This window comes from Pan troglodytes, chromosome 9, assembly GCF_028858775.2.
Source record: "Pan troglodytes isolate AG18354 chromosome 9, NHGRI_mPanTro3-v2.0_pri, whole genome shotgun sequence".
Classification (NCBI taxonomy): Eukaryota; Metazoa; Chordata; class Mammalia; order Primates; family Hominidae; genus Pan; species Pan troglodytes.
Window position 1 is genome coordinate 12771017 of NC_072407.2, and position 14085 is coordinate 12785101.

General features: G+C 45.6%; 1 protein-coding gene across 17 annotated transcripts in view; it reads right to left on the minus strand.

Annotated features, from left to right (window-relative positions):
- The window catches only part of TRIM66 (tripartite motif containing 66), a 61892-nt gene that overhangs the window by 10110 nt on the left and 37697 nt on the right, over window positions 1-14085 (minus strand). For all 17 annotated transcript variants that reach the window (XM_063782724.1, XM_063782726.1, XM_054662052.2 and 14 more), the window contains 2 exons: window positions 12303-13228; window positions 10737-10898 (listed from right to left, as the gene is read on the minus strand). In XM_063782724.1, the coding sequence (XP_063638794.1) occupies window positions 10737-10898; window positions 12303-13228 (1088 nt within the window). The remainder of the gene's footprint in view (window positions 1-10736; window positions 10899-12302; window positions 13229-14085) is intronic.

The following is a 14085-nucleotide window of genomic DNA, read 5'->3' on the forward strand; positions in this document are numbered from 1 at the left end:
CACCGTGGCTGGAATGCAGTGGCACAACCACAGCTCACTGCAGCCTTGACCTCCCAGGCTCAAGCAAGCAATCCTCCCACCTCAGCCTCCAGAGTAGCTGGGACTACAGGCGCATAACATCACATTGGCTAACTTTTATTTTTTATTTTTGTAGAGACAAGGTCTTGCTATGTTGCCCAGGCTGGTCTTGAACTCCTAGGCTCAAGCCAACTTTCCACCTTAGATTCCCAAAGTGCTGGGATTACAGGCATGAACCACCACACCCATCCTGAATGGTAAATCTATTTTTTTTTTCTTTACATTTGTTTTTCTTGTCTCACTCCACTAGCTAAGACCTCCAGTACAATATTGAATAGAAGTAGTGATAGTAGCCATCCTAGTCTCATTTCTGAACTCAGAGGATCCTTTCAATATTTCATCACTAAGTAGATTTGATGTAGATTTTTGTATAGATTTAGATCCAGATCTAGGTTGGGCATGGTGGCTCACACCTGTAATCCCAGCACTTTGGGAGACCGAGGCGGGAAGATCGCTTGAGCCCAAGAGTTCAAGACCACCCTAGGCAATATGGTGAAACCCCGTCTCCACAAATGATTGAAAAATTAGCCAGGCATGGTGGCATGGGCCTGTGGTCCCAGATTCTCTGGAGGCTAAGGTGGGAGGATTGCTTGAGCCCGGAAGGTTGAGACTGCAGTGAGCCAAGATCGTGCCACTACACTCCAGCCTAGGCAACAGAGGAAGACCCTGTCTCAAAAAAAAAAAAAAAAAAAAAAAAAAAAAGAGAATCCAGATCTTTGGTACCAAAGCTACAACTTAATTTTGACTTGTCTCCCTCCATACCTCTCTGGGCTTACTCCCCTTCACTATCTCTCATATTCTGTTCTATTTCTTTTCCTTCCCCTCTTCTCCTCTCTCCCCCCTCTCTCATGAGCTCCTTCTCTCTCTTCCTGTCCTGCTTTCTTTTATCATCTCTTTCGCTTCTTTCCCTACCTCTTTCCCTTATAATTTAACTGCTTTAGTAAGGCTTATATTTTCTATTCTTAATTTTAAACACAGATGAGTTAAATATCTTTTATCTCTCCAAAGAAAAGTATGCTTTTTCTATTTTCCTTAGTAGTTTAATAGTGTTCAGTTTTTAAAAAAGCTTCCATTTCCTCCACAGTCTGAGTGCCAAGACAAGAAGGGTTGAAGAGAAGCAAGGTGGAAAGAATATTTAAACCAAACTGGGTAAGCTAGGAATGAAGCCCAGCTTAAGGGACCAAGGCCAAAAATCAATGGCTATCTCAAACATGCCCAGGCCTGCGTTCCTTAATGTCTCCTTGTTGTCCTGGTTATGCACTACCATAGCTTTCTAATATTCTATATTTCCTTATCTATGAACAAGAACACCCAGTGACTATTTCCTTCCGTTTTGCAATATATGACAGTCTAATCCTTTGCACTGGATTCTTTCTCCTTTCCCCTATTTGACATGTATGTTTAGTGTGGTTTTGGCGCTCATTTAATCTACCCATGCTGGACATTGAGAATTATATAGATGTCTCTTCTTAGTGAGATCCTTGTTGCCAAGTATTAAGAGCACTAAAATCCACGTGAGACCACCCAAATAATAATGGTCAGGTGCCATACGTCACAAGATATGCACAAGATAAAATCCCCAAGGACAAAACTTCCCAGATTAGGGGTAGAGATCATATTCGTGGGAAATTGGCTCTCCTGTCCTAATTACCTATTGCATATGTGAGTTAACATAATGATAGGGGAGAGGAAGACATGCAGACTGAGCTGTGGAAAAATTGCGGAAACTCCATGGCAGTTTATTTTGAGGTGAACCTGATGAACCTGGTCCCGTAATGCCCAGAAGACAATACGAGGTCAGCAATACATCCCAAGATATTGCATACTTGACTGATTTATTTCCTTTTCACAGCCACAGCCAATCTCAAGGAGGCCAATGCTATCAGGAGAGGGGGTGAAGCTCTGGTAGTATTAACAAGAATGTGGAAAATTTCCACGGAGGAAGGGACTCAGAGAAAGTGCTGTGAGAAAGCCATCCCAACCCCATTTTTACAGGCTATGCAGACACAATGGCATTTCTGAAACCTATATATGCTATGTGTTAGTTATTTTTATACTATATCAGCTCTCTAGAGTGAAGGGTTGTAAAATATTAAAACAAAAAGTACGTATTTCATGTACAAAAAGAAAAAGAAGATTTGAGAACCTTCATCCTAGTCTGTTGCTAGTGCTACAAGATGGGTGGGGGCAAGGGTAGGGCCAACCTTCAGAGCAAGGAAAGCAGGCTGAGTCTCCAGGGCCTGGGAGGAGAGGAAGCACTTCTCAAGAGCATGATGGGATTGGAAAAGGGCTTGAGAGCGTGGCCAGGTTGTCTGACACTTGGTGCCTCCCATGCAGAAGGGAGCTCACTTGTCAATGGAGATGATACCACCCACCCTCTAGACCCCAGGATTGTTCAGAGGTCAAATGACAGGAGGTGAATGTGTATTTCTAGCTATAAAGTACGTAGAGGGTTATCACTGAGGTTTCTAGGCTGTCAACTATGTAACTGACACCTTGACTTCATCTTTACATACAAAACCTCTAGATTTCATGAAGGAAAAGGTGTATTTTGAGATTCACTACTGAAAATAAACTATTTTCTAGTTCAGAGAGGAAGAGTCAAAATGCCAAAACACATTCACTCTGATAATCAGCTCAGGTCATCTTTGGGGGATGGAGAGAGACAACCCTGAGCCTACAGAGCCCCCTCTTACCTCCCTTAACTAGCATCTCCTCTCGATCCTCGTTTCCCTTCCCCCAAACTGTGTGTCCCTGTCCCTGTCCCTTTCCTCTTGCCTCTTTTTTGTCTCCTTATCTTTGTCTGCCACCTGTCTGACTTATCTGAAATTACCTCACCTATTAATTTAATGGATTCAGTTAACCTATTTAACCTACCTGTCTTTACTACCTAACTTGACAACTTGCCTGACCTACGACTTCCCTGAATTGTCTGACTTTCAACCTCTGCTACTAGTCACCTATGTGACCCTGCACCCATCTAACCTGAATTCTGCTTGACCTGTGCTCTGTTACCTGCTGCCCTCTCTCTCTCCTCACTCTTACCACCCAGATGTGTTTCTAGAGTTCAGTGTGTTGACATTATTATTCTAATGATTGCCACATGGTATTGTCAAAATTCAGATAAAACATTGCTCTTTCATTTTAACAGGAAGGGAAATTGAGACACAGAGGGATTACCTAGATTTCCCAAGCTCATACAGGTCCAAGACTAGGAATCTGCGACCAGCCTTGAAAACAGGCTGGCTGGTCTTGATTCTGTGCCAGAAGCTAGAAAGCTAGTACCCTAGTAAGAAATGATTGAGAAATCAATAAACAGACACTTAGTGCACATGCCCTGAGTTTAATATAAATTTCAGGTTCTTACAGCAAGATAATATTGCTGGGGATAAAGTAATGCAGATAGGGTGGTGTTCCACATAAATTAACTTTCCAGTTATCTGAAACATACCTCTTTCAATAACAAAATGCAATTGGCTTAAAAACATTATTTCAAATGGGAGTACTTCTAAAACACTTTACACACTCTTCTGTCTTATTAAGCAGAGCATAAGGAGGCTAAGGAGACCATTTCTTAGTGATATCAAGGAATTTGGATGAACCAATAAGTAATTCAGTGATGCTTTCGGGAACTTCTAAGAATGCAGGGCTTAGCTTGTTCTTTCAGTGAATGACCTCATACCGTGGCACTTTTCCAAGTGATGTTTCTTGTCTTCTCCCTTGTTAGCTGCCCTTATAGAAATCTTGACTCCCTGCCTCTACTCTGCTTACTACTATAATGTAGCTAAACTAAAACTTTCCCAAGAAAACCATATATTTAAGCTTGCTAGATCAAGAACACCGGCTAGATACCCACATATGAGTTTATGATCTCCTACAGAATATAATGCATGAGTTTTGTGATGGCTGTTTTTGCTGCTGTTCCAAAGCTTTGCCTCATCACTTCTAGTTTCAGATTTCTGTTCTAGTGGTTAAAGTAATCAGAAACTGACCACTGTGTAAATATGCAATAGAAAAAGGGACCAAAGATTTGGGAGTTGTGTCTTGGAAACACACTGAAGGCCTTCAGTCTAGCTAAGGAAACAAGAGAGAGGAAAACAGATAGGTGAATTAAATCCTCAAAATATGTGAATGCGCCGGGCATATCACCTGAGGTCAGGAGTTCGAGACCAGCCTGACCAACATGGCAAAACTCTGTCTCTACTAAAAATACAAAAATTAGCCGGGTGTGGTGGCATGCGCCTGTAGTCTCAGCTACTCAGGAGGCTGAGGCAGGAGAATTGCTTGAACCCAGGAGGCAGAGGTTGCAGTGAGCTGAGATCATGCCACTGCACTCCAACCTGGGTGGCAGAGTGAGATTTCATCTCAAAAAATAAATAAATTAAAAAAGTGAATGCTTCAACAGCTTCAAGATTAAGTAGACTGGTTTAACAGTAGCAGATCTTGAAACAGAATCAGATGGCTGAGGAAGGGACTAACTTTTCTAGTAAGCAGTTTCACATGTTGATTTTTTTTTTTTTTTTTTTTTTTTTTTGAGATGGATTCTTACTCTGTGGGCCAGGCTGGAGTGCAGTCAGACGATCTCAGCTCACTGTAACCTCTCCACCTCCTAAGTTCAAGTGATTCTCCTGCCTCAGCCTCCCAAGTAGCTGGGATTATAGGTGTCCACCACCATGCCCAGCTAATTTTTGTATTTTTACTAGAGATGGGGTTTCACCATGTTGGCCAGGCTGCTGGTCTTGAAATCCTGACCTCCAGTGACCCACCTGCCTCGGCCTTCCAAAGTGTGGAATTACAGGTGTAAGCCACTGTGCCTGGCCCTCACATGTTGATTTTTAATGGCAAAGTTGTTGCTCTTATTGACAATGAGTGTTCCTCCATTTCAAGAGAAAGCTCTTGTACTTATTAAGGCTGTCACTATGGATGTAACTATGCAGATATATGATAACTTAGTAAAGCCAAATGAGAAAAGGTTCATGGGTGGTGAAGGGAGAAGTGAAAAGTGCCCAGTGCCCTGATAATCCAGGGAGGACAGAAAAAGCAAAGAGGATCTCAGAATCTGAGGTAGAAGAAAGAGGAAAGGGGTAAGTGGATTCTAGTAAGTCTGAAGTGAAAGCCTGATGAGTGGAACCCTCAAACCCCAAGGCTTGGAGACTCAGGAGAATTTGGTCAAAGGTATTTTGCCCAGGCCAGTGTAGGAAGCTGACTTAAAAACGTTATTTTGAATACAAAATTAGCCAGGCATGGTGGAACATGCCTGTAATCCCAGCTACTCAGGAGGCTGAGACAGGAGAATCGCTTGAATCTGGGAGGCAGAGGTTGCGGTGAGCCGAGATCGTGCCATTGCACTCCAGCCTGGGCAACAAGAGTGAAATTCCATCTCAAAAAAAAAAAATTATTTTGAATAGGAGTACTTCTAAAACACTTTACACACTATTCTGTCTTATTAAACAGATAGGAGCAAGGACCTGTTTTCTCATGGGCCAGGAGACCTAGACAAAAATCTTAGGTTTGGATGGTGAATGAAATCAGGATAGAACTAAGGAGACAGGCTTCTTAGAGTGTGCTAAGTTCAGGAGCCAGACTTGGGGAGTGTTTGGCCTGACTCTTGAGTAGAAAGAGTGTATAATTCTGCAGATGCTGACCAGGACGCAGGCTGTGCCTTAAGAAAGCTTCACCAGGCCCCGGGAACATTCTGAACAAATGCTGCTGTCAGGGCTAGGCTATGAGGAAAAGATTGTCCCTGAGGTTGAGGACCCACAATCTGACCCATAGCAGTAGCTTTAGAGACTATGGAAGCAGGATGCCTAGTATTTACTCACAGTTACCAGGGTTTAATGAGTTTAAGCAAGTCATTGTCCAGCTCTGGGTTTTAATTTCCTCCTACACAGGTTAATGTAAATCTCACTGAGTTTTTATAAGACTCAAATTAAGAGATCGGGCATCAAAATGCTTCGATAATGGTATAAATACTATCTGCCTGGGTCATTATCCTTTACTCCTCTGTATCACTCTTAATAATCTGCATCACAGGAATGCCTACCGCTTCTGTATCATTTACTGGAAATACATCTCAGGCTCCTAAGCCATGAGCCGCATGCTGGTGGCCTCGAAGTCCTCTCTTGAAGATCTGGGGCTATGTTATGAGCAGCAGAAGAAAGGTCCCTCTTGCAGGTGAACTGGGACCCGGATAGGGCTTTCTGTGATGCCTACAGCTTTGACTCCATGAGAGCTTTTCATTTTTTTAAGACAATCTCGCTCTGTTGCCCAAGTTGGAGTGCAGTGGCGCAATCTCGGCTCACTACAACTTCCGCCTCCCAGGCTCAAGCAACTCTCATGCCTTAACCTCCTGAGTAGCTGGGACCACAGGCATGCACCACCACGCCTGGCTAATTTTCTTGTGTTTTTTTGTAGAGACTGGGTTTCACCATGTTGCCCAGGCTGGTCTCGAGCTGTTGAGCTCAAATAATCTGCCTGTCTTAGCCTCCCAAAGTGCTGGGATTATAGGCATGAGCCACCACACCCGGCCAACTCCTTTGAGGAAAGGATTGTGTGTATTTTTCGGCAGTTGACTGGTTCAGAAGCATGAAATGAATGCATCAAAATGTCTCCCAGTTTCACTTGAGATGTAAGGGTTGCTGTGGTAGGGTTGTAGCCATGGTCTTTCTTTCAGAGTGGCTGAATCAAGATTAGGAAGCTTAGGCAACAGCTGGTGCCAGGCAAATACCAAAATTCATTCAAAAGGGGTTGCAGAGCTCAAGCCACTAGAAAATCCATTCTAGAACTTTCACATCTCATTTTCAGCCGCAACCTGTTTCCACCATCGGCTCACATAGCACCAACTCCAAGGTACTTGTACACAGATGTTCTGCTTCACCAAAAGTCCTCTTTTGGTAATATACAGTCAGTGTGGAACTCACAGAAAGGTGCGTGGTGCCACAGGTTCTTCTGGTCCATGACCTTCAGATAGATTCTTTTGACTTTCCTGGCACTCACAGGCCAGCACAGGCTGGGAGTGGGATGGAGGACAAAACACCTTTACCAGATAAAACAACCAATACCAAACTAGGCTGGGTCCTAAGACCTCTCCCCAGCAAAGCCTCGGGCTACTTCAAGGATTGTAAAGACAGGAAAATCCAGCAGGTAAGAGGCCAAATGGAGTCCTATTTCTCCCATTGCAGTGCAGAAAGAGAAGCAATTTAACCTAGTCATTGAACACAGAGCTGTCAAGGACCTGTGGTCTGGTCCTAACATTGCCCAATGGGTTGGGTGCATAACTCTTAGGTGGGTCACTTAACCTCTCTGTGTCTCAGTTTCCACATCTTTCAAAGGGGAATAAGAAAGTGGCTTCCTCATAGTATTGCTAGGATAAAGAGATAAAATGAAACAATCCATGTAAAAACCTATGAAAAAATTAGAACGATACTATACAAAGTATTATCACTCAATGGTAAAAGGCTCAGAATGTTGTTTGCTATCCTTGAGCTTCACACCCTCCACCCTGCCCAACCCCAGCTCCAAGGCAACAAATTTCCTCAAAAAGAAAGCCCTTTTCCTTATTGCAGTAGTTTTGTGGACAACCAGTGGCTCTCACTGTCAGGGTTGATCTCTCTCTGCCAATCCAAAGCTTCCTCTAAGCCAGGATGACAAACTTGAGGGTCGTTTTTCTGGGAGTTCAAGCCATGAAAAGCCTATGAAACACATGAAGAATGCCAGGCCATCTGCCCCTCCAAACCTCTACAGGAGTCCCTTTTAATAAGGGGCAGAAGAAGCTCAAAATGAGAAGGTAGAGTTCCTAGGACCTTTGCTAACCCCATTGCCAACTTGCAGCCACACAAAAGGGCAGCACCCCTTGCTGCTCAGGGAACCCTGTGGGCCATTCACACAAGCAGCACTGACTCCATGCATGTATGTCGCTCAGCTCCTTTCCTCTGCTCTGTGTATAGGAACAGAACTGAACCTCATCAAATGAGAAGCAGCATTTTCTGCATGGCTTCCACTACAACTGAGCACTGGCAATGAAACCACCTTTGCAAAAATTATATCAATGAGCAAATTATGACAGTGAAAAAGATCTGATCTAACTTACCCACTCCCACCCCTTGCCTTTCCCTTAATCATTCCTGGGCCTATTGTAGACTGGCCTTTTGAGATATCTTCTCAACTTTTCTGCATGTCTGACATCCATGGCTTCACCCAGATCCATCAATCCCACTCCTGTGGCCCCACCCAGAAGCAACTCAGCTCAAATGGACAGCTTTAACGCATGATTTCATCTCCATCCCAACCAATCAGCAGCAAGCACCTATTTATAGCCACCCCCACCCCTTCCCCAAACTGCCTTTGAAAAATCCCAGCCTCACATCAACTAAACTCTTTCTCTACTGCAATGCTATGGTCTTCATTTGTGCAGCAGGCAAGAAGAACCCATCAGGCGGTTACAGCAACTCTCATGCTTGCTTCTGAACTACTGACATCTAGAGCTAGCTGCCTTCAGGTCATCTTCTAATGTGTATTCCACAAAAGAATAGCAATAATTCAAAACTTAACTTCTTCCCCTAAATATGCTCTTTTTCCCATGCTCCCATTCCAGTGGGTCAAGACAGATCCACTGGGATGGGAGCATGGGAAAACACCTGGGTGTTAAGCCAAAGGGCTTTCTCTGCCTTACCTATCATCAATTAGACACTGAGGCCAAAACTCCTGTGATCTGATATCTCTTGAAATCTTTGCTTCCTCTCCATTCCTATTGCTATTGATTTCATTCAGCCTCCTGTTTCTCCTCTGTACTATTCTGGTCTCCCTTACCACAGCTAAAGTGATCTTTCAAACTTAATTCAAACCATATCCCTCCTTTCTGGAAGTCCTTCACTTACTCCTCACATCCCCCAAGACTGAATCCCAGTTCCAAAGCATAATTTAGAAGGCCTTACAGCCCCTCTGGTTTCAATCCATCCCATTCCCCAGTGCATCTCGTGATCCTATCAAGCCAAATTACAAATTATCTGAAGCCCCCCTAACTGCCCCAGGCTTTCTCTCCCTTCTGAAGCTCCCTAGTTGCCATTCCTTTTGACTATTTGTTCTACCCCTCTACCCTTCACTAGCCCAACTTCTCCTTTTCAAAATTTCAGCTTAAAATAATGTCCCCTAAGAAGTCTTCTGTCAACAGCCCCCTCTCCCAGAGCTAGATGCTCCAATGGGGTGTACCCCAATGACTATTATAGCACTTTACCACAATTTATTATTGTTGCTTAACTGTCTCTTCCACCAGACTGTACTCTCCAGCATGGGACCGACTATCTTATTCACCAATGTATGCCTGGCACCTAGTAGAATATGGGGCACATACTCAGATATAGATATAACCATCTAATGCATATATATATATGCATTATATATATGCATTAAATGATTAAATAAATGGATGAATGGTTAGGTGGCTGGCCCAAATACAAGAAGTTAAACATCTAAGAGCCACAAAGGGCCAATATACAGTACCTCAAGGGCCTCTATGCCAAGTCATTTTCAACAGGGTAGGACAGGCACAGACAAAAAGCCTCAAGAGTCACCAGCAATTTCCAAGCTGACATTTCATTTTTGCCATCCCTTCTTTTTTCTAAACTCTCCTCAAGTATCACGGAGACTGACTGTTCTAAGACATGCATTGCAATGGTACAGAGCTAGGGAAACTTGGTGAGGGGTAGGTACACTGAGCAACCAGCATAGCTGGGCTGCAGGGCCAGAGGGATGCTACAGGGCCAAGGGTACAGGCTGGGAGAGTTCAGAACACCTGACAGAGCTTCAGGTCCAGGGCTGGGTGGAGGCACTGGAGAGCTGAGGGCACCAGGCCAGAGAAGACAATAGCGTAAGTGAAACAGGGCCAAGGCTCCAGCTAGATGTATGACAGGGGTTGGGGGTGAAGGGGCAGAGGTGAGAATAGATAGTTGAGGATTTGTGGGGTTCTGGGTTATGTCCAGGGTAAGCGAACACTTTCAGTAAGCTAGTAGGTGGGTGGACAGAAAGGCCTCCAAGAGCTCATCTTCAAGAGATCTCTGTGTCTCAGCTGCTCATCTACCTCTGTAGAACATCCCTGCAGACCACTCACCCAACAAATTCCATTGATTCAAATCCTAAGGTATCCAACTCTGGGTTGTGGAGGCCACAAAAAATATTTTCCCCATCTTCACTGTGGACAGAAAAGTTCAAGCTTTGGATTCTAACTGATCTCATTTTAAATAAACCTCAGCTCTCTCGTCTACTAGCTGTAAGGCCCTGGACTTCAGTTTCCTTAGCTGTACAATGGGGATGCTCACTTCCACAAATGTTGGAGGTGAGGTGAGATAATGCTGGTGAAGCAGCACACACGGTTCCAAGCACAGAGTACATGTTCAATAAATTGGCTCTCTTCCCCTTCCTCCTTCCACTCTGCATGAAGCCCAGGAGGTCCCATTTTAAGTGTGCGTGGGGGAGTGGAAATGGGGAGGAGGAAGATCTAGGTTGCTGACTCACTACGGCAGAAGGCATGAATCAGGGCTGTGTAGCGTCCAGGGATGGAACAGGGATGCTCCTCCCCCCACCCTATCCTCCTCCTCCAAGTGCCTGGGGTCTTGGCTGGCAGTGGGTCCCATGTAGTTAGGGAAAACGGGCTCCTTCAGTACCTTTCTCACCACATTTGGAGAGGAGTGCTGGATGGTGCTGTCCACTGGGGGGACACTGAGAGGGGTTTCTTCCCCAGATGCCTGGGGCAAGGCAGCAGCAGTATTCTTGTCAAGAGGGAGAGCCGGCTTTGAGCCCTGAGATGCTGGGGGCTCATCTGTAGCCTGGAGAAGAAAATAAGAACTTGGGTGGATTTTACTGCAGACAGTGTAGCAGCAGCAGCAGTGGCAGCAAAGGCTAGTGCTCACCCTGCCCTGTGCATCATCACCACTTGCACATTGTGGACTGCTTAAACGTTTTCCAAAAAGAAAAATACTCTTATCCCAACTCTTCCAAAGACTACATGCTAATGGGAATGTCTTAGGATGAAACCCAAACCAAGAATTCTGAGCTAATTTTGTGATATTCACTTTAGCAATCATAACCTAGTTTTGACTTACATTTTAGCTTGTGGCCCTCTATGAACCCTAGACCCTTCTCTGCCATCACATGGATTATTCTATATCTCCTCAAAAGAACTGGGCCTCAGGGGAAGACATTGAAGCATGATCTGAAGTTGTCAGTACTGAAGCGTAAATGTGAGGCCTTATATTCTATAATAAAGTAAAAATCTGTAAAGCTGCTTTGAAGATATAACTGTGATTACAGATTTAAAGGGGATACCACTATAGAAAAAGTGAGAGAAGGGTAGAGAAAAGAGGATAGAACAGGAGGTTCTGGGGGGAAAAAAAAGAAAATCAAGAGCTAAGAATGAAGATGTGAAATGTAGCAAAGATCCCAGGGGTACAAACTGCACCTCTTCAACTGTCTTTTAGCTGAGAAAAAAGAGGTGCACCATCCAATATCCTCCTATGGAAAGAAGACTTCTGTGGCATTACAGAAATGTCAGCAGACCTGAATCCAAGTCTTAGCTCTATCTCTCAATGTTGTATGATATGGAGACAAACTGCTAGCCTTCTCTAGCTCCCACTTATATACCTATAAAGCAGAGATGGTAATGCCTACCAAACAACACTGTCGGTAGGATAAATGACATGGTGCATATAAAACATACCCAGCTTAGTAGAAGTAAAAAAGTTTAAGTCTATATCTGTGCAGTATTATAAAAGTGCTGCCTGCCGGCATCTAACATGGACCCTCACTCTGCTCCTTAAGCTCTGCCCTCCCCCTGTCTGGGATTCATAAGGTCCGGCAAGGGAGCTAGGGAGATGACAAGATAAGAGACAGCCTCTCTTCTGCTCTGGCACTGGCAGGAGTTCAGCACAGCTCAGAAGGTACCATCGGTGGGCAGGGTCCCTACTGTCATCCAGGAAGACAGGGCTAAGCCAAGCTACTCCGGAGTATACTGAGCCTAAATCTAATTTGGGACTGGGTACTATGCTCTCTGGAGCTTTTCTGAGGTGGGAGGTTGAGCCCAGCGTAGTTTTGAAATGTGAGGGCTGAGCTCAAGGCAGCCCTAAGGTGCAGAAACTTAGTATTCCTGTGCTGCCTTGTTTTTGGGGAGGCTGTGTTCCCTGAGTGATCCTAGGATGGGCAGAATATGCATGCCAAGCCACCCTGATGCTTACCTGCAGGGTCTCCTCCTGGCTCTGGGACTGGACAGGTGCTGGCTGCCTCACGATGTAGTTGATCTGCCCCACAATGGTTTGCTGAAGATGCTGAGGAGATTTGGTCTGACTCAGTTGCAGGCTGGGCTGTTGAGCCTGGAGAAGCAGCTCCAAGTCCTTCTGCATTTCCTCCAGCTCAAACTTGTGATGCATTATGTCCATGTTCTGAGAACAGGCAGGGCCAGGAGGGCTCTCGTGCTGACTAGAAGCCAGATGCTGGGATGGAGGAAGAGGTGGGTGTGGCTGCTGTGGGGGAGGGGGGAGGGGAGGTGGGGGACGGGGGAGGGGTGGTGGTGGAGGTGGTAGCTGCTGCTGTGGCTGCTGCTGAAAGTGACTGAGCTTCAGCTTCTGGTGGTGGCCAAACTGGACTTGGATAGAGGGTGTCTGTAAGGTGGGCTGGGCATGGGCTCCTTGCTGAACATCCTGTGGGGGGACAATGCACACGGGCTGGGAAGTCAGCTGCTGCCCCAGCCGCTGGGATGTGCTCTCCTGCTCCACAGGGGGCTGGGTTTCCAGCCAGGGCTGCAGCAGCTTTGGTGGATGAGGGCTGCAGGCCAGCTCTTTCTCCCTGGGCAGCAGGGCAGAGCACTGCAGAGACCCCAGCTGCTGGGGCACCATCTCAGAGGGCTGCCTGAAGCTGTGGGCTGGGTGTATGCTGGGTGGGGGGACCTGGCCTTTGAGGGAAGGCGAGACTGGGGAGCAGTGGGAGCAGCACACAGATGAGGAGCACACTGCTGGAGACTGGAACTTGTGTGAGGGGTGGCTAAGAGCCTCTTGCTGAGCCACTGGAGACTGGTGGCTTTGATAAAAGGGTGATGACCCCTGTAAGCCTCCATAAGCAGGAGCATCTGCCCTGGACATTTGTCCACCTTCAGTAGTTATGCAGCCTGAAAATGCAGAATAGAGAGTTTTTCAAAAGTTTTTCAAGTTGCTCCCACCTTGCCACTTCCTGCTCCTGGGACAAAAGAACCTCATTCAACAATCCTGTACCAGGAACAGAGATTAAGAAACTCAACCCTTGATCTCCTAGACTCAGTCTAGAATGCTGCCAGTAATAGCACCTGTATGCACCTGCTTTGGGGGCCTAGGATATTTGAGAAATTAGTTCAGCTTTTACCAGATGCTCAGCCCTGACTGTGTTTCTGTCCCACTAGGGAAACCACAAGCTCTCTCAAATAGCACCCACTCATTTTTTTCCAACAGAACAGCCCAATCAGACTCTGACAAAAAGAATCAACTTTGGGGTTGGGAGGGAGTATGCTAGAAAGTAGCAAAGGGTAGAGAGTCATGCCTGGGACCAATGAACAAGTTCCCAGATACAGGTGTGGGGAACTGTGTGTTGAGCAAGTAGGATGGAAGAGAGTGGGGAAGCTCTAATACCAGGTGATACGGTTTGGAGCTGTGTCCCCACCCAAATCTCATGTTGAATTGTAATCCCCAGTGTTGGAGGTGGTGCCTGGTAGGAGGTGACTGGATCATGGGGGCAGATCCCTCATGAATGGTTTAGCACCATCCCTTTGGTGCTGTTCTTGTGATAGAGGTCTCGTAAGACCTGATTTTTTTAAAGTGTGTAACACCTCCCCCTTGCTCTGTTTCTTGCTGCTCTGTCCATGTGATGTGCGTCTTCACCTTCTGTCATGATTGTAAGTTTCCTGAGGCCTCCCCAGAAGCCGAGCAGATTCCAGGATCATGCTTCCTGTACATCCTGCAGAATCATGAGCCAATTAAACCTCTTTTCTTTATA